We start from the raw sequence: 18357 nt of genomic DNA, 5'->3' as shown, positions 1-18357 counted from the left end.
GTTTTTACAATGAATCTATGCTACTTTCAGCTACCTCTGTGGTGCAAAAAAAAGGTGCAGCATAATCATAATAAAGTCTTCCTGTGGTCTACTCGGATTTTGTTTGGGGAGGGGTTGTTTTTTATAGTATAACCCCAACACTCTCTAACAGGGATCCTACTGCCCTCCGTAAAAGTGCAAGCCTGAAGTCCACTGGGGGCTCCCCATCAGGTGAACTAAATAGCCATAAATCAGACAAGTTCAAAACGATTTTGAAATGGTATTAATCTACAAACACAGACAAAGAAAAGAAATGCAACACTTACAAAGCTACTTGTTTTTATGTGAAATGGTCTCTTAGCTTGCAAGCATGGGTGATGTCTGATTGCCTCAAGAATTCCACTCGGGGTGGAATTCAACACTGCACTATTACAAACATTCTGTCTGAGAAAGCATTTCAGCTTCCCAGAAACAATTCATCCTGTGCACCGTTTTAAGAATTCTCCCCCCACCCATTTGAAAGGGCCTATGAATGGGAAGAGATTAGGAAAAGCACCTTTGTGCAACACTTCCACTGACATGGTTTTTTGGGGGGAATCCCACTGTCTGGGTCTGGTTTCTCTTCCCACGTCTATGATCTCTTCCAGCCTTTCTCAACCTTGGGTCTCCAGATGCTGTTGTACTACTGCAGAAATCCCCCCATGTCACTTCTGCCTTTGAAATCCCATTATGTCAGGGAAAATCTGGACGTATGGCAGCCCTACATAATTCTCTAGGAGAAGCCATATGCTTAAAATGTATGGGGTTGCATTCTGTTAGCACAAGGATTACTGCCAGTGCAAAGGGACTTCACTCCCTCCCCTCCCCTGAGCACTTTCTAAATCTGTCGTAGGTGTTTCCCCAACCTTCCAGAGAAGATTTGGGGAGGGTACAAGACGGGGAGGGGAGAGGGGTAAAGTCTGCCTCGTTTCTTAAATGAATGTGCCTGCAACAAGACTCACTGCATGCAGTACGAGATTTAAGCTGCTGTCCAGATCCTTATTTCTAGTTCTCAGTCTTTTATTTTGCATGGAACAGTATAAATGAGGAACTGACGTTTTCATGCATTTGTACACCAAAATAAGATCTAAGGCAGAGACAAGCTGAAATACGGTTTTCTATTTTTCCTTTGTACGGTAGACTAGTTTCTACTTGCGCACACGACACTCTGACCCCATCTGCGTTATCCGTGTAAAGTAGCGCCATAGCACTTTAAGCTGTCGTGGCTTTCACCCAAAGAATCCTGGGAACTGTAGTCCGTTAAAGATGCTGAGCATTGTTAGGAGACCTCCTCTTCCTATCACAAAGTTACAATCCCCATTCAAACTCTATTCTAGGGGATGCTAGGAATTAGTGGTGGGGAAAGGGGGTCTCCTAACCTCCACCATCACTCTTAATATACAATTCCCAGGATTTTTTTTGGGGGGAGGGGGTTCTTTAGTGGCATACAGCTTTAAACGCATAGCGCTGATGGGGTCTCTGTCCTCCATCCAGAGAAGCAAAGAGGCATTGTCAAAGTTGAAAGAGCGAGCAAAAAACAAATATCTAAGAGGATATGAAACGGCGCTGGTGAGGAGGGGTGTACCCTGGGCTGGGTTGTAGGTTGGGGAAAGCTCCGGGCCCGCCTGAGACCCTCTATCCCTGAAGTACGGCTTGCACCTTAGTTCCAAGCGGCCATAAATCTGAAACCCAGCTTGCGAAGTGCGCTGAAGCACGAGAAGCCGGCGCCGCTCTCCAGGCAGGAAACCCGGCGGGCGCGACCCTCGTGGCTTCCCTGGTCCCGGGTCGGCTCTCCTCCCCTGGGGGCGGAGTGGGAAGGCGGGGCTTGCGGACGCGCAAACACAAGTCGGGGCGAGGCGGGCACCGCGAGTTCCGGGCCGGGAGCGGGGCAGCAGAGCGCGGCGCCTGAGTCATGGAGAGCGGCGACGGCGGTGCCTACGGAGCTGCCAAGGCGGGCGGCACCTTCGACCCGTGGCGCTTCTTGCAGCAGCCGCAGGTCATCGCGCGCATTCTGAGTGCGGTGAGTGGCGTCGGGCCGGGGCTCCCGGAACGCAGCGCGGAAGTTGGGCTCTGAACTTTTGCAGAGGCCGCCCGGCTCCTTCCTGACCCCGGGCAAGTCAGCGCGCGCGCGCCCCCACGCTGCGCTTGGCCGCGAAGGAGGGCGAGCTAGTGGCCCAGGTGAGGCTGGCGTGGCTGAGGCGGGGCCGTTAGGCACCTGGGCCGTGTCTCCTGCCACCGACAGCAGCGCCCTAGGAGGGGAAGTAGTTGAGGCGGAGCAATGCAGTGTCATGCAGCGCCGTCGGGAATGGAGACACCTGCTGGAGGCCCCGGGCGTCGGCTAGGAGGAGTCTCTCCTTGTTGTTCCGCTTCTGAAGAAGATGCGTGGCCAAGTCCTCTGGAAATCATCCACTTCGGGCCAGTGGCGGGTCCCTCAGCTCTCGGCCCCCGAGGCCGCATACAGACGGCAGGTGCGCCCTGGCGGCGCGTCTCCCGCGCTGCGCCCCGTCTCTCTCGACCGGTGGGGAGCCCCGCGCGTGCGAACAGGGCAGGGGCCGCTTCTGGTTGTTGGCTCGCCTCCGGCCGCTGCCTCGCTCCCATTCACTTGCTTAGGATTGGGCAACTCTGCCGAATAAAGTCCACCGCTTTGTATTGCGGGTTGTTTGAGGAGAAAGCAGCCTGGTCATATGGCTGTCAGCTGATAGGCCTTGAGCCGAGCTAGGCTGCTGCCTTCCTTGCCTTTTGATGAGCTGGGTGCTCAAGGCTTCTGGGTCTGTAACACAAAGAGGAACGCCCTTCCCTATGGGCAGCGTTTGCAGATTGAGAGAAACTCTTCAGATATATGGAGTACGTATTTGCTTGGCAGTAAGGAAGAGCGAAACTGCTTAGGAAGCAGCTGGCTCCCGAGTTTTGCTAGACCCAGTAAGACAGATCCTTTCATGGCTGGTTCCTCCAAAAGAGCCCAAGAAGCTTGGGTCTTCAGCTGTTTTGGACTACAGCTCCCATCATTCCTGACCACTAGTCCTGATAACAGGTGATGGGAGTTGTAGTCCAAAACCAGCTGGAGACCCAAGTTTGGGAAGCTCTGCTCCAAACATTCTGAGGGAGGGTTATGCTTCTAGTCTTCTGGTTTTCAGTGAGGGTTCTAAGCAGCATCTTCCAGAGGTGATGTGAAATTCTGTCAATAATGGCACTCCTTAAGGACAATCTAAAAGTATTATCAGGTACTTATAATGGGAGGGGGCAGACACGGAGGGTTGGAGTTATGTAGGAAATCATGTCATGTTAGCAGAGGTTAACATGCCTGAGTCCTGCCTTCCTCATTTGAAAGACATTTTCTTGAGAGGTGAGCAAGTGCACTTCAGGTGTGCTTGATTTTTGACCTGTGGCTGAGAGCAGCTTGTTACTGGTGAGGAGAAAATGACAGCTTTAAAATTAGTTGGGGAGGTGGAAAGATCTGTCTGAACCCTGAAGCGGCTTTGTCTGACACGTCAAGAGGGAAGGCTCCTTAGCCATTTGTATGGTTCTCTTTCTGGGATTCACTGATCTCCAGTGCCAGGGGGTCTCAAACAAAACTCCTTATCTCAGCTGGCATGATGTCTAGCACCCAGCTATAATTATTGCTCCTCTTTTCCTTAGGGTGAGGCTTGAACTATTGAGGCCTCTGCTGCTCCGTACTTTGTTCAGAATGAATGCAACGCATTTCTCAGCTGTGCACAAAGATGCAGGTTGGGACCTTGCAAGGGTAATGTTTTGTATAGAGGTGGGATTTCGGTATTTAGTGGTCCCGAGTTATGATGTTAAAAGCACATGAGGCCACCAACTTGCTGAAGCTAAGCAGGTCTGGTCAGTAACTGGATGGGTGACCACCTCAGAACATGTACACTGCTGGGTTCCATGATGGCAGAGAGATGGGATATAAATGAAATCATGGTTGATTTGTGCCTTAACGGAAGCACCTCACCTTTGTTGTTGCAGATTTTTGCACTCATTGTTTTCTCCTGCATCATTGGTGAAGGCTACACCAACCATTCTTCATCCGACAAGCTGTACTGCGTCTTCAACCACAGTGAGGATGCTTGCCGTTACGGCATTGGCATCGGAGTGATTGCCTTCCTGGCTTGTGTATTCTTCTTGATGGTGGATATCTACTTCCCACAGATTAGCAATGCCACTGATCGCAAGTACCTCGTTATGGCTGACCTGGGCTTCTCAGGTATTTCTTATTGGGAGGTGTGACATGAAACAAGTCCTTGTGGGGAGGGAGGGCAAGGCTCTGTACATGTTCTCTTCCTCCTCTCTTTTCCCCACCCCCTTTGCAGAGCTGGACAATGCCTTCCCTTGTTTTGCTCTCAGTATGATGTGAGTCTGGAACAGCTCAGCTCCCCTGGCCTGCTGCCTGCGAGGGCTTGTTTTGTCTGAATGAAAGTGTCTTCCAGGAGAGACTGCCTGTGTTCCTAAAAACACTGGGATGCTATATTATTGGTAAAGATTAGTGCTGGGCAAGGAGGAGACACCATTGAATGGGTGCCCCTTTGTTCCCTGACGTAAACGCCACATGCCTTAAGACCTTGAAAAAAATGTCACACGTTTCTTTAAGGGGGCTTCTAGATAGCGTTTGTTCTACTTTGAGAAACAGGAGATTCTGGACTCCCATTCCAAGCCTCTGCCTAGATTAACTAATACTGTAATCAAAACTTGGCCCACACATCCTTCTGAGACGGTTGCAGAATATGCCCATTTTGTTCAGTGTAAGGTCTCCTCCAGACTGTCAATACTTTGTGGGAGGGATTCAAGTGCATACCAGAAATTCAAAGCACTTTAAATCTGCAAATCTAAAGTGCTTCGCTGCCCTAAAACAATAAATCCATTAAACAAATTATGTAGTTTGGAAAGCGATGGGGGAAAAGTGTGATGCACTGAAAAGGGTGAGATAAACAAATGACTAACAGGAAGACGTTTCCCACAGGCAAATCAGGATGAATGCTCATAGTTACATAACTGCCCCCCAAAATTATAAATGAATGCTCAGTAACGATCAGACAAAAAGCCGGGAAGCTTTTGTGCAAGCAAGCTGGAAAGAATGCTCATTAAACAAGTTGTCTGGAGGAGCCGTAGGATTTCCTGATAACCAGAGCACAAGTGGCAGGTATTTTATCATATAGTTGTAGCCCGTTGATAGCAGGAGCAGAACGATAGTGCTCTGTACTGCAGGCTTCCCAAGACTGGTGCCCTCCAGATATTGCCAACTATCTCCGACCATGGGCCATTCTGGCTGCGGTTAGTGGGAGGTGTCCCAGCACACCTGGAGGACACCAGGCCGGGGTAAGTTGTTCTCCTGTAACATCAGCTGAAGGGTGCCTGTGCTTCTGTTATCAATCAATTTCCTTTATTCAACCGATAGTCAGAAATAAAACATTACACAATAATTATAAACTATAACATCATAGGGGTACATAAATAAGGTAGGGCCACAGTACTAGACCTCTCACAGATAACCCACATCAAAGCATTCAGTTATACGTTTCCGACACTTGAGTGCCAGGAAAAGGAATTTAGCCACTGACAAAGTTGTTTTCCTGTGCTTCTGTTAAATTTGAAGACTGGCAGAATAACCAGCAGGTAAGCAAGAAGAAATAGAGACAGTTGTATCCAATGCTGTGCAAACAGAATGGGACATTCCCCTCCTTCTGCAGCATGCCCCAAAATCAGCCCGGGGGTCCCCAAGCCTCAGGAGCTGGGAGTATCGCCTGCCTAGAAGTCTGTTTTAGCACTGAAGCTGCGGCATCAGATACAACCCTTAGAACAGGGCTTATCGTAGGCCTTCATATTCTGTTAATAAGTCACCCAGTCCCTTCCACTCTTTCTAAATATATTTTCTTCTCTTTGTGCAGCTCTCTGGGCCTTTCTGTGGTTTATTGGGTTCTGTGTGCTGACAAACCAGTGGGCATCAACACCACCCAAAGATGTAGTGATTGGCGCCGACTCTGCCCGTGCTTCAATTGCCTTCAGCTTTTTCTCCATCTTCTCATGGGTGAGTGAGGGTTTCTCTCTGGCCCAAGGAAGTCCAAGGCTGAAGTCAGGCAGGCTGCCAGCCCTGAACTGGGGATTGGCTATGAAACTGATAAGTAGTTTGCCAAAGCCTGTTAAACTGAGCTCAAAACAAGTAACCAGCTCAGATCTCTCTGGCATTGCCTCACAAGGTGGCCTTAGAATTTCCCTGGCCTTCCCATCCAAAACAAAGCAATGCTATAAGACGCACTTTTTGCCTCCTAAAAAGTAAGGGGAAATGTGTGTGCATCTTATAGAGCAAATGCAGGCTGCACAGCTATCCCTGAAGCCAGAAGAGCACCGATCCCTCTTGCTCTCCTGGTTTCAGAAATAGCCACGCAAAGCCTCTTGAGCGCAGCGGGAGCGCTCCTGCCTCTTCGCTCAAGAGGTTTTGCGTTGCTTTCTTGTTTCCCTCCTCTAAAAACTAGGTGCGTCTTATAGAGCGAAAAATACCTTAGAGGAATGGCTGCATAAATGGCTGTTGCATGTGACCAACTCTTCACAGACCTATCCTCGTCCTTGCCGGCCAGAGCTAATAGCTTGTTTCTGTCCACAGGGGCTCCTGATCACCTTTGCACTTCAGCGCTACCGCATGGGGGTGCAAGATTTTGACCACAGCTACGTTGACCCAGCTCCAGGTCCTGTGCCCCCCTACTCAAGCTACCCCAATGTTGGTCATGAGAGCTACCAGCAGCCACCCTTCACTCCTCGCACCGGAGAGGACTCTGAAGGCTACCAGCCTCCCCCTGTGTACTGATTGCTACTAGCACTGTTTAAAGCAGCTCATGGGGAATAGCCACCTAAGTGCAATTGATTCACTTGCTTGGGTTGGGGAAAGGCATCTACTGTGAAGAGTAAGAATGCCACAGCTTAACTTTTGTGTGTGCGTGTGCATTGGGTTCTGGGGTATCCTTGCTGTTTTCTACCCTTGCAGAAAATACTTCGCTCCCCCCTCAGGGGTGTGAGAGGCTTTCTTTCTGGCCTGTGTGTGACGTGCAAGGCATAATAGTTGCAAAAAAAATAAATACGCAGAGGATATTCAGCTAACTCTATAACAGGAGCTAGATTTCATCCAGCAGTTAAGGCAAGCGTCCTGTTACGTTGCTTCCTACTGCAGTTATTGTAGTGGGACCCTTGCTGCTGGCCAAAGTACTTTGTGCCTTTTGTGCAGATGCTGTTACATCCTTGACTCATACCAGCCACTGAGTGGGGTGGGGGGGGGTCAGTTCCCATGGCTCCTATGGTGCTGCCTTTCTAGATAGGATAGTGCGGATGCAGTGCTTTCCTTACAGCTTTTCACTTGCTGCTGGATGGACATGATGCCAAAGCTTAGGCCTAAAGGCCCCCTCATTTCTTTTTTTAAAAAATAACAATTTGTATATAAAGTGCTGGACTGAGCAATGTTGAATTTTTCCTGTGTGCCTTGTCTTGTTTCCCTCCCTCAATTCAGTCCTAGTTCAAGATGGGAGGGGACCAGCTCCCTTTCTGCACAGATATACTAATAGTGAAGAAACATAGCTGGGGTGGGGTGAAGGTACTACTGTTTGCTTCTTGGGGTAGGAAGCCCACTTGCACAAAACTTATAAACTGCCACACTTTCCTGGGTACCCAACAAGCCTTTCTGGGAAAGCTCTACCTCCTTAGGTTGGTTTCCCAACTGTACCTGTTGTGTGGGGCGTAACAGGAGACAACTCACCTACATGGGAAGCTACCTGAGGATTTGGGAAGTGTTCTAAATCTGTATCATGGCAGAAATAAACCTCGTCACTCCCATCACTTGGAATGCGAGATTTTATTATACATCCTCCCCATGGCTTCAGGGGAGATGTTTATGTGTGAACCCAGCTATGTGACTGAGGGCTAGCTGTGGGAAAATAATTATGCTGGCTGTAGCAAAGCAGTGGTGTAAGGTCTTGGCACCTACAGAAACAAGTACCATAAGCCTTATCTCAGCTCCTTTTTTTAGGCCGCACTTTTCACCTCCTGCTGTTCTGGGTTTTGGCCAACCAAGCACTCTAAACAGCTGATGCTGTTTCTCCCAGTGCAGCTCTTAACATGAAAGGGTGTCTGTACTATCGGGAGAAGGAGTATGGGCAATTTCAGTGGTGGTCCTACAACAAAAGTTTCCAAGCAAGAAGCAGGTCATCTTCAACACTTCTGATGGGGAGGGGACTGAGAGCTGGATGTCTCCTACAATCTAAGTGGGTAGCCTTTAAAAACAAAATAGACACCTTGCTCTGAAGCCTGGTGAAATGGCGGAAATCAATAAAAAAGGTCAAAGAAGACATTCAGCACTAAGTTATTTATTAAAATAGCCAGATGAATAAAACATTTTTCTCTTAATTGATCACTATGGGAGAAGACGGCAAATATTCATGGGGAACAGAAGTGGCAGCAGAGCAGTCTTAGGGCATGTTTTAAGTGCAAAACTGATGGTTTGCTGAATCAAATGCAGAAATAGCTACTACCATTCATCATGCAGAAGACAGTAAGATCGAACTGCCAGAAGTTATACGACAGGTACATGCCCCAAGTTTCATATATAATGAACATGATTGATGCTCTCGGCCATCCTGAATAAATTAGGAAAGTAAAGGCCTGACACAGGACACAAAATCTTAAGGCCAAGACTACAAAGAACATAAGAATTGCTTATTGCCCACTTCTGGAGACACATTATATCTATCAAACCCTTCTACAGAAAAGCAGAGGCCTCATAACTTATGCAGGATTAGTAATAATTTTGTTAGTTTGGAAGCCTCACAGAACTATGCTATATACCCAACACGTAGCTAGATGTCAGATCAGAGAGATACACATAGAATTGAGGAAATTATGTTTTGCTCAGGCAGTTAGTCTAGAGTTGAACATTATGTTCCATATTCCATGTTCAAGAAGGGTTAAAGACTGGGAAAGAGACTAGCCCTTCCAAGGTAAACTGTTTAACAAGGACACTGGTGTTTGCTGAAATAAGAGACAATGGCTTTAAGGTATAAATAATATTCTAGTTTGACTAGGAAACAGGTTCTGCTAGTGAACATAGAGGAAACTCCCAGTTCTATGAGACAGTAGGAAGTCTTTCCCCATAAATGTGAAGCCACTAAGAGGCGAGCTTGAGGTTTTTAGCACACCTAAATTATTAGCCTTTTGCAACACGCCCCAGCCTCGTTTCCTCCTTTAAAAGCAGTTCACTCTTTCTAGTGCTTTCACTAGTATCGTCCTTTGATCCGCACACCTTTTTAACGGTATAGGGTTGGAATGAAGAACAGCACATCAATTAACCCCACAGAAGAAAAGGGCTGTCATTTTCCTAGTTCAGTGTGATGGGCTCCACTGCATGATTTGACGAGTAGCCAAAGCCTTTCGGGAACCAGCGATATCTAGCTGCTTATTTCCTCCTGGCAGATTCTCTTTGTCGTCGGTTGCCTGCTGCTGCGGCCGCTTCTTGAAGTAGCAGACACGGCAGACTGAATGGTACTTGTCTGCTCCTCCTATCACTTCCACCTAAAGAAGGAGAGAAGTGTTAATTACTCAACAGGTAAAAAGCACTTTTCTGCTGTCAGGCTGATAGCAGGCACATCTCTGCCTCACAGATGGAAAGGAACCTTTCTGAGAAGGGAAGCGCAGTGGACTCTTACCTCCTTCTCTGTTCCCAGCCTCTTTGTGTAGGAGGCTTCACGGTAACACTCCATGCAGACGGCGTTTAGTTTCACCACACTCTCTGCTAAAGGGACCAGCTGCAAGATGTTGCCAAAGGCCTGCAGTGAAACAACCAGATGCAACGTTGGGTTGGGACACAGACCAGCCGGAAGAGAAAATTAAGAATTTAGAGAGGTTTACCTTTCTCTGGAAGGTTGCATCAAGGGCGGCCACAATGACAGTCTTCCCCGCATTGGCCATTGCCTCACAGAACTCTACAATGTCTGGAAACTAGACGGGAACAGAGGGGAAAAGCTATGTTTCTCCACAGTGGACAAGTCGTATCTCTTAGAAATTCATAGGACTACATGTGACACAACCAGTTCTTTGGTTGTGAGATGGTGGCGGCATTCTTAAGAGTATTTGCATGGTACTCTTACAGTGAAAGCCTATGGGGTGGGGAGAATAGCCAATGTGGTGTGGTCTCTTGCGGTTGCTGAACTACAGTTGCCATCAGCTTCAGCCAACATAGCCAATGGTCAGGGTGACAGAAGCTGTAGCCCACCCTCATTGGCTAACTACGGCCCACACATACCCATTCAGAAATAAGCATTCATTAGGACTTGCTCCCAAGTTAATAGTACAGGTATAGGACTGTACCTTAACCCACCTATGTTTAAAGCGAAGTTAAGGGAGCCAACAGGTCTCACGTTCTCTAACTGAATACTTTAAGGTATTCCCTGATGGGAACCCTATCTGCTACTGCTAGAAAGGTCTCAATTATGGGAGGAAAGGATGATGGCTTGGTGATAAGATCACATGTTCTCTCTCTCTCTTTTTTGCAGAAGGCCCCAAGATACCAACCTTGGGTTAAGTACTTAATTCGTTCCGGAGGTCCGTACTTAATCTGAAACTGTTCTTAACCTGAAACACCACTTTAGCTAATGGGGCCTCCTGCTGCTGCCGCACCGCTGGAGCACGATTTCTGTTCTTATCCTGAAGCAAAGTTCTTAACCGAAGGTAATATTTCTAGGTTAGCGGAGTCTGTAACCTGAAGCGTATGTAACCCGAGGTACCACTATACCTGGCAAGCCTGCTGCTACCACCATCACATCACCTGAATTTCCAAAGTCTTTAAAGGGGTGGGCCAGCTGTAGTGTGGGCTTCTCATGGTCCAAGACAGGCAATTATCGCCCAATAAGCTTTTAATTGAAAATTGTTCCTTGCTCATCCATCTCCACATACTCAACATGGGTGAGCCGAGATCAGTCTTGTATATATGAGTTTCTTTGTTTTCGTTAAAACTCCCAAGGTCTACTAATGCATTTTACATGTACAAAGCAAGAGTATATCTTCAGGGTCTCTTAACAGCTATTAGACAGCTGATTTGTGTAACAATCTGAAACACGTACTTGTTCTTAGGGAGACAAGTAACACTATATCAGATCAATCTCCACCTACTCCTGCATTCTTGACAAGAATACCAGCAGCCACAGTGCAGTCCACACCAAGAACTGACCAGTGGATTGTTCATTTACGTTTTCACCCCTGCTCTACACCCCTTTAAATTAATGTCTCTCCTAACCTTTCAGCAATTTCCAAGTTCAGCTAACACTGCCAACACGGTCAAGAAAATAACTTCCAGAGAACCCACTAGCAGCAACCTGTGTGTGTTCTAGATAAAGATGTACTCCAATTACTGTAGGAATGTTGTTAGAATTGAACTACATTCTATTTAGCAATGATACATAAGAGCCTGCTGGACCTAGTCCAACATCCTATTTTCACAGCGGCCAACCAGATGCTTGCTGGAAACCCACAAAGAGGACATCAGCACAACAGCACTCTAGACACCTGCAATTCCCAGTATTTGGTATTCATAGCAACCCCTTCCATGTTCCTTTATACAGTGGTACCTCAGGTTAAGTACTTAATTCGTTCCGGAGGTCCGTTCTTAACTTGAAACTGTTCTTAACCTGAAGCACCACTTTACCTAATGGGGCCTCCTGCTGCCGCCGCGCCGCCGGAGCACGATTTCTGTTCTCACCCTGAAGCAAAGTTCTTAACCCGAGGTACTATTTCTGGGTTAGCGGAGTCTGTAACCTGAAGCGTATGTAACCTGAGGTACCACTGTACTGTTCTGTGTAAAAGAGGACTGCAATCCTACATCTACTCAGAAGTCCCAAGGAGCTCAATGGGGTTTATTCTAGGAGAATAAAATGGCAGCCCAAGTCCCCATAGAGCTGTGAAACAGACTTATGCGGTAGTGCTTGACTGTTGACCCAAGCCAGATTTATTTTATTTATATATTGTTTATTTTATAAACAAGTATGCCAAGATTTCTCATGTCATGTATCACAAAAATAGCATAATGTGGAAAAAATATCTACAACATATGTTTCATTATTCAGAGAAGATAAAAGAACTTACAAACTGGCCTTCATCAATGCCAATCACAGCAGCGTTAAGGGCCTCTTGATGCACATCTTTGAGACAACAAGCTGAATAGGCTTCCATGGTATTCCTACATAGGAACAGAAATATTTGTGATAATTGGATTGCTTTGGTTATAAGCCTACTCCATGGCAAAGAGTTCATTTTCCAGTGGCACTTGCAGAATGCTCTCGAATCTAAATAGCAGCTACGTGAGAGAAGACTTAGACAGGGAAGATGCTTGAATCCCCAGACTGAATCCCCTGAGGTCATATATTATAAAAGCATTACAGTGCCAACAGTTTAAGATAACAGTTTGTGAAAAATGGTGTGCCTGCTTGAAATTTCCCAAGCATATACACTGTATAGATTGGCCCTGACATTTTAGCAATTTACCTGTCATGTGTGGAGACGCCATTGACGCAGTAGCGTGTGTCCTTGGAATACTTGATCAGCAGACATTTGTACTGTGCAATTTGGAACCGACGGACCCGGCGCATGAGTTCAGTGCTGCAAAACAAGAATGGAGATGTCCAGTGGCAAGCATAACCCAGGAAAGCCTGAAGTGTTTCTGGTCAGAGAGAAACAAGCTCTTTTACTAGAAGGGCACATGTGGCTCTATTGTGAGTCAAAAAAGCTGCAGCTGCTACATGAGGGAAATTACAAAAGCACAAGACTAACTGCTTTAGTCACTTCATTACTAAAGATAACACCTACAATCGTGCAAAACACATTTCCCTCCCAGCTCTGGCGGAGACAATGCATTTTAAGAAATTGGTTTTTGTTCTAGAGAAGGCAGCACTATAAGTTTAGAGGTGAAGAGTAAAGAAATGGCAATTGCCTCTATTCAGTCCACGGGATCTACTCCTTGCCCTACAGTCTTGATTGGCTAGGGCATGGCAAGGTTTCATTCGATTTGTCTGCCAAATGGCACGACCCATTATTTGCTCTGGTAAGAGCAAATGATGGCCAGAGCCTATTTTATAGAAAGCAAACATTTTTGGGCAAGCAAGGTGCAAATCCAGCATAGGAGAAAGTGCCACTTTTGCACTCATTGAAGGATCTGCAGCCCATTAGCTGCTTGATATATTTTCACCTCTAGTTTACTGACTGAGGGAGGAAGCAGTAGCGTAGTGGTGATCAAGCAGGTAGAACTCCAGCAATTTGTGCCTCTTGTAGTATCCATGTCACATACCGATCAGCCACGCCAGTTAACAAAACTGGTGTGCTAGGCCCAACATCTAGATTACCAGTACATATAATAGCAGCACTTATTTCAAATCTGCAGTGTACATACCTTTTCCCGGAGAACATGGGTCCAAAGATGACCTATAGAGGTTGGAAGGGAAAATGGATTTAGGAATGTTTTCTTCTTAAAGCTAAGTACCAACTATACAGGTTGCAAGATAAATGGCTGCAGTCAGAAACACGTTGTTGAACTAGATTGAGCTCCTTTTAAGCCAGCAATCCCTACAAGAGCCCGTCCGTTATCAGAGGCAGCAGTTCTCTAAATGCCACATCCTAGGAACCCCAAGAGGGGTGATGGCGGTTGTGCCCATGCCCTTCCCATCTGCATCGTGAGAAAAGGATGGTGGGCTAGAGGGGGCCTTTGGTCAGATCCAGCTGTGCCCTTCCAGCGCCCTCACGCAGCCTTTACTCCCGTTCGGAGCCGGAGAGGCGAATATCGCTTTCGCACCCCCAGTTCCGCAATCGAGGTTGCTACCCCAAACCTCTCCCTCGCTCTCCTCTCCAGTACCCCGCAAAGCCAAGGGCCCCGAAAACATCACTTATAAAGGCGAACCTCCAGCCTCAGAACTATCAGCCGCTCCCCTTAATAAACCCCTCCAGCTCAAAGCCCTGTCACATACAATGGCACCAACTTCTACGTGCCTGGATCTGGCCGCGGGCCTTGAGGGGCGACCCCGGCTGCACTCCCGGCATCATCAGGCAGTTCATGGCTCCGATTCCAAGTCCTTGCCCGGGCAGATCCACCTAACGCCGGCCTTTCTTTCCCTTCGCGCGCCCGGCTCCGGCAGTTTTTATACCCGGGGCAAGCACTGTCCAATCAGAACAGATCGCGCCGTTCCACAGACCAGCAAAAGGAAACCCCCTCCGTCCCTTGGCCAATCAGAGTCAAGGCGGGAAAAAACTTTCTTGAAAGTGTTTGGCAAGGGCGGAGTAGGCGCTTAAGCTATCTCCCGGCATGCTCTGCGAAAGTGAGGATTTTAATTTTTTTAAGGGGCAGGGGAGGCACTTGTGTCCGGTCTCCTGTCATAGTTCCTCTTTCCTGACGTTTCCCCCCCTGTTTGGCAGTCGGAGAGCAGCGCCTAAAATCAGTTCTCCAGCTTTGCTTGTGCAAAGGTTGCCATGTATTCCTTGCATCATTTCTCATTAACCGAGGAACCCGCGCGTATTCGCTCAAGGTTGTGTAATTGTGTTTAAAAATGGGTGTGAGTGGGTTTCAGCCACAGCTTCTCTGTCCCAGAACTTGTGGCCTGCAGCAGCACCGAGCAGAGACTCATGCAGTCCATTGCCAGAGTTGCAATAGTCTGGGTTGCAAGCAAAAACGAAGATTGGCACCATTTATTGTGCTATTGCTATTGAGCTTTAACATGCGGCAAGGCTCTTTTCTTTTGTTTAGCGCTGTTCAGTCTGCCATCTCCATCTTGAGATGGAGTCTAGATGCAGATATTACAGTACAGCAACATGTCCAGTCCCTTCAACCTTTCCTCATACGACATTTATTTGTGTTCAGGTGCTCAGAAAGTAATATACAGGTGTGTCCTGTAGGCAAATATTCCAGGTGATGCAAACTGCTGAATGTGAAATATCTGAATCAGCACATTCCTTTCCTGTTAAAATAAAAGTGTGTCTTAGTCTAGAGCAGGGTAAGCCCAGCATCTGGCCTGAGGGCCACATGTGGCCCTTAATGCCTTTTTTGGTAGCCCTTGGTAACATTTGACACATACACACACCCACCCCTCTCTTGCTGCCTTCCCAAAGCCGATGAGGCTTGATGGCTCTGACAGGGTCCCAGAGTCCTCCCTACTTCTTCCCAAAGCCAATAAGTGCTTTCCCAGCTTTGGGGAGGTGGGGACCCTGCCAGAGCCTCATGCCTCCTTCCCAAAGCTTGGTGCCTCTCTTAACCAGTTTTGGGAAGGCAGTGCGAGGACTGGGCAGGGGCATTACATTTTGGCCTCGCTCCCCACCCCACCTCCGCCCCGTGCAACAAGGCAGTGTGCAGCCTGTGGGTTCTGGTATGAAAAGTTGGACCACCCTGGTCTAGAGAGACATTCTTCCTCAATAACTCAATTTCTTTCTACTTGTCAGGGACATACAGTGGTACCTCGGGTTAAGAACTTAATTCGTTCCGGAGGTCCGTTCTTAACCTGAAACTGTTTTTAACCTGAAGCACCGCTTTAGCTAATGGGCCTCCTGCTGCCGCCGCGCCACTGCTGCGCGATTTCTGTTTTCGTCCCGAAGCAAAGTTCTTAAACCGAGGTACTATTTCTGGGTTAGCGGAGTCTGTAACATGAAGCGTCTGTAACCCGAGGTACACTGTACATACTTGATCTTCATTGATAATTTCACTCCAGGACATCTCTTTTAGCCACATCATACATGTATGATATATCTACTTTTCTTTGGTCTTTCTCTAAAATTTCCTTCACACAGCCTCCCTTATAAAAATAGAAAATTGACTTCCAATATATTTTTTTAGATACTGGGGAATGTGTTTCTTTTTTAAAAATAATCTATCAATTTACAACTGACACTGAATACTGCAGGAAAGTAGCAAAATTGATCACCATGTTCTAGTTCTTTATTATTTCTTGTATAGGCTGCAGTAGAGTGTTAAACGTGTTAAGACTAGATCCCCCCCCCCCAAAAAAAATTCAACCCACACACTATCTACCGGTTGCTGATTATCCAGCAGCTGCCATAGTACGATAGTACTGCATGCTAACTAATTTTCTTTTTCACATTTTTCCCCAGATGTGATTAAACAGCTGTCCCATTTGAATCATAAAATGGGAAAACAGCACCTAACAGGGATTTGCAATGTGAAAGCTATTATAATTACTGATGTGTTCGTTTATAAGGAAAAAAATTGGAGTGTTTCACAGTGAGGTTTGGCATATTTCTTGGTATATTTGCATAATAAGCTCACTAGCACAACATTGTTGTTAATGTTATCAAATATAACCTTCTGGCCTTTTGGGAATCTTCTTGTTAGCAAGGATAATTGCTTCTCTCATAAGGTTTATTTAAGGGGTGTCCTGCCTGTCTCCTTCTTAAATTTCTTCTCAGATGAGATTCCCCACACCCCCGCTCACAGTGAACTAGCTCATTTCACAGCATAACAATCTTGAAAGCTTTGCCGAGTGAAAAATGTTATAATGAGTTGATTATATTGTGACTGGAACACATCAGCAAAGGTGGGAAGGGTCAGATGAGGGATTTTAGCTAAGATCTGAAGAAGGAAGGAATAAGAACAGAGCGATGAATAGTGGCAGCAAAACAGCCGAGAATTGGGGGACCCAGGATAGGAGAGGTTTTATGCCATAGTTTCACAGAACCAAAGCCCCATCAAACTGCCTTAGCTATTTGTGGAGAAATTAAACCAGACACTTTGTTCTTTTAAATACCTGGATTTAGCAGGTTAGGGACAGGGAATCTGTGGCCCTCTGGATGTAACCAGACGACAATCACATCACCCTCATCAGTGCCATGGTAGCTGGGGCTGAAAGAAGTTGCAGACCAGCAACATTGGAAGGGGGGCAGATTTCTCATCCCTGTAGCAGGCAGGTAGACATCCAATACTAATAGTTCATTCATTCCTGACTGTTTGTCTTGATGCAGCCAAAACTGCACCATCCACAACATGAGGAAGGTATCGGCAGGCTTGGAGGAAGACACAAGGTTTGCAGAAGTCCCGAAAAGGGTGGATGGACACCAAAACCAACCCAGTGAGGATTGAAAATGCTTGGTGGGTATGGAATGCTAACTGATGGGAGGAGAAATGTAGGAAAGCTTGCGGGGATGGAATGGAGTATCCTGGGAGAAGGGGTGGCTGAGTGGAACACCATGCAGTGTTATGTACTGAGTTGAATAGGATCCAAAAGGCAGCAGTCTGATTGGTCCTAGAACAATAGGATTCAGAATGCAGCAGTCTGATTGGTCCACAGGAGCCACCCAATCCAGCTCCAGGTGGAAGTGAATCCGCAACCAGATTGGCCTACAGGTGAATCCCAGAATTAGCCAATCACATGGGGCCCATTGTGTAAATAATGTATATAAAGCAGATAAAGGTCTGTATAGTTAAAGCTATGGTTTTCCCAGTAGTGATGTATGGAAGTGAGAGCTGGACCATAAAGAAGGCTGATTGACGAAGAATGGATGCTTTTGAATTATGGTGCTGGAGGAGACTCTTGAGAGTCCCATGGACTGCAAGAAGATCAAACCTATCCATTCTGAAGGAAATCAGCCCTGAGTGCTCACTGGAAGGACAGATCCTGAAGCTGAGACTCCAATACTTTGGCCACCTCATGAGAAGAGAAGACTCCCTGGAAAAGACCCTGATGTTGGGAAAGATGGAGGGCACAAGGAGAAGGGGACGACAGAGGACAAGATGGTTGGATAGTGTTCTCGAAGCTATCAGCATGAGTTTGACTAAACTGCAGGAGGCAGTGGAAGACAGGAGTGCCTGGCGTGCTCTGGTCCATGGGGTCACGAAGAGTCGGACACGACTAAATGACTAAACAACAACAACAAAGCAGACATTCTGGGGGAATTTTCATTGCTCCTCACCACTATGAGCTGAATAAAGAGCATGAAATCCACTCGACTCAGAGTATTTTTCATGCAGCAACATTTTGTTGCATACTTAATGCCTAGGAGTGGCCAGCATGATGCAGCAGCACTGTAGATCAGCCCTCTTGACATAGGCCGGGTAGGGTGGCAGTGAAGTTGGGGCTGCCAGGACCCACCAGAAGACCCATTCAGACACTTCCGCTGGTATGTCTGCACAACCTGACCTCACCACCACCACCCCCATTTGCAGGAGCAAAATTCACTCCATTTTCAAAGGAGCCGCATTATGCAAATATGTGTGAGGAGGTACTTTCTCAGACTCACTCTGCATTTTTACAACAGCGGGAGAAAAGTGCATTTGAATCCGAGGAGAAGGGAGGGATTGCAGAGTTGTTTCGCAGCACA

At 47.0% G+C, this 18357-nt stretch overlaps 2 protein-coding genes across 4 annotated transcripts; one reads left to right on the top strand and one right to left on the bottom strand.

The window, feature by feature from the left end:
* Nucleotides 1-1854: 1854 nt before the first annotated feature.
* Nucleotides 1855-7842, top strand: SYNGR2 (synaptogyrin 2). 2 transcript variants are annotated; one of them, XM_028715571.2, is made up of 4 exons: nt 1855-2038; nt 3994-4231; nt 5910-6049; nt 6623-7842. In XM_028715571.2, exons 1-4 carry the CDS (start codon nt 1931-1933, stop codon nt 6821-6823), a joined length of 687 nt encoding a protein of 228 aa, XP_028571404.2. In that variant the 5' UTR covers nt 1855-1930; the 3' UTR covers nt 6824-7842. The 2 variants fall into 2 exon arrangements, with proteins under 2 accessions (XP_028571404.2, XP_077780243.1); XM_077924117.1 differs by lacking the exon at nt 1855-2038 and adding an exon at nt 2214-2486.
* A 511-nt stretch (nt 7843-8353) lies between these two features.
* Nucleotides 8354-14188, bottom strand: TK1 (thymidine kinase 1). Of its 2 annotated transcripts, none has more exons than XM_028715593.2 (7): nt 14029-14188; nt 13436-13467; nt 12535-12648; nt 12136-12229; nt 9907-9996; nt 9705-9824; nt 8354-9570 (listed from the first exon to the last, which is right to left on the bottom strand). In XM_028715593.2, the coding sequence occupies exons 1-7, from the start codon at nt 14092-14094 to the stop codon at nt 9382-9384; spliced, it is 705 nt and encodes a 234-aa protein (XP_028571426.2). In that variant the 5' UTR covers nt 14095-14188; the 3' UTR covers nt 8354-9381. The 2 variants fall into 2 exon arrangements, with proteins under 2 accessions (XP_028571426.2, XP_077780242.1); XM_077924116.1 differs by having other exon boundaries at nt 14007-14143.
* Between the last annotated feature and the right edge of the window lie 4169 nt (nt 14189-18357).

Source organism: Podarcis muralis, chromosome 2, assembly GCF_964188315.1.
Source record: "Podarcis muralis chromosome 2, rPodMur119.hap1.1, whole genome shotgun sequence".
Classification (NCBI taxonomy): domain Eukaryota; kingdom Metazoa; phylum Chordata; class Lepidosauria; order Squamata; family Lacertidae; genus Podarcis; species Podarcis muralis.
The sequence above is the reverse complement of the archived record's forward strand: the minus strand, read 5'-3'. Positions and strand labels throughout refer to the sequence as shown.

Excerpts from the sequence above, each read along its gene's own strand:
- SYNGR2 (XM_028715571.2), top strand. The coding sequence starts at position 1,931 with ATGGAGAGCGGCGACGGCGGTGCCTACGGAGCTGCCAAGGCGGGCGGC. Across the intron at positions 4,232-5,909 it reads GGCTGACCTGGGCTTCTCAG|CTCTCTGGGCCTTTCTGTGG; the intron begins GTATTTCTTATT and ends CTCTTTGTGCAG. Across the intron at positions 6,050-6,622 it reads TTTTCTCCATCTTCTCATGG|GGGCTCCTGATCACCTTTGC; the intron begins GTGAGTGAGGGT and ends TTCTGTCCACAG.
- TK1 (XM_028715593.2), bottom strand. The coding sequence starts at position 14,094 with ATGAACTGCCTGATGATGCCGGGAGTGCAGCCGGGGTCGCCCCTCAAG. Across the intron at positions 13,468-14,028 it reads AGGCCCGCGGCCAGATCCAG|GTCATCTTTGGACCCATGTT; the intron begins GCACGTAGAAGT and ends CAACCTCTATAG. Across the intron at positions 12,649-13,435 it reads CCCATGTTCTCCGGGAAAAG|CACTGAACTCATGCGCCGGG; the intron begins GTATGTACACTG and ends CTTGTTTTGCAG.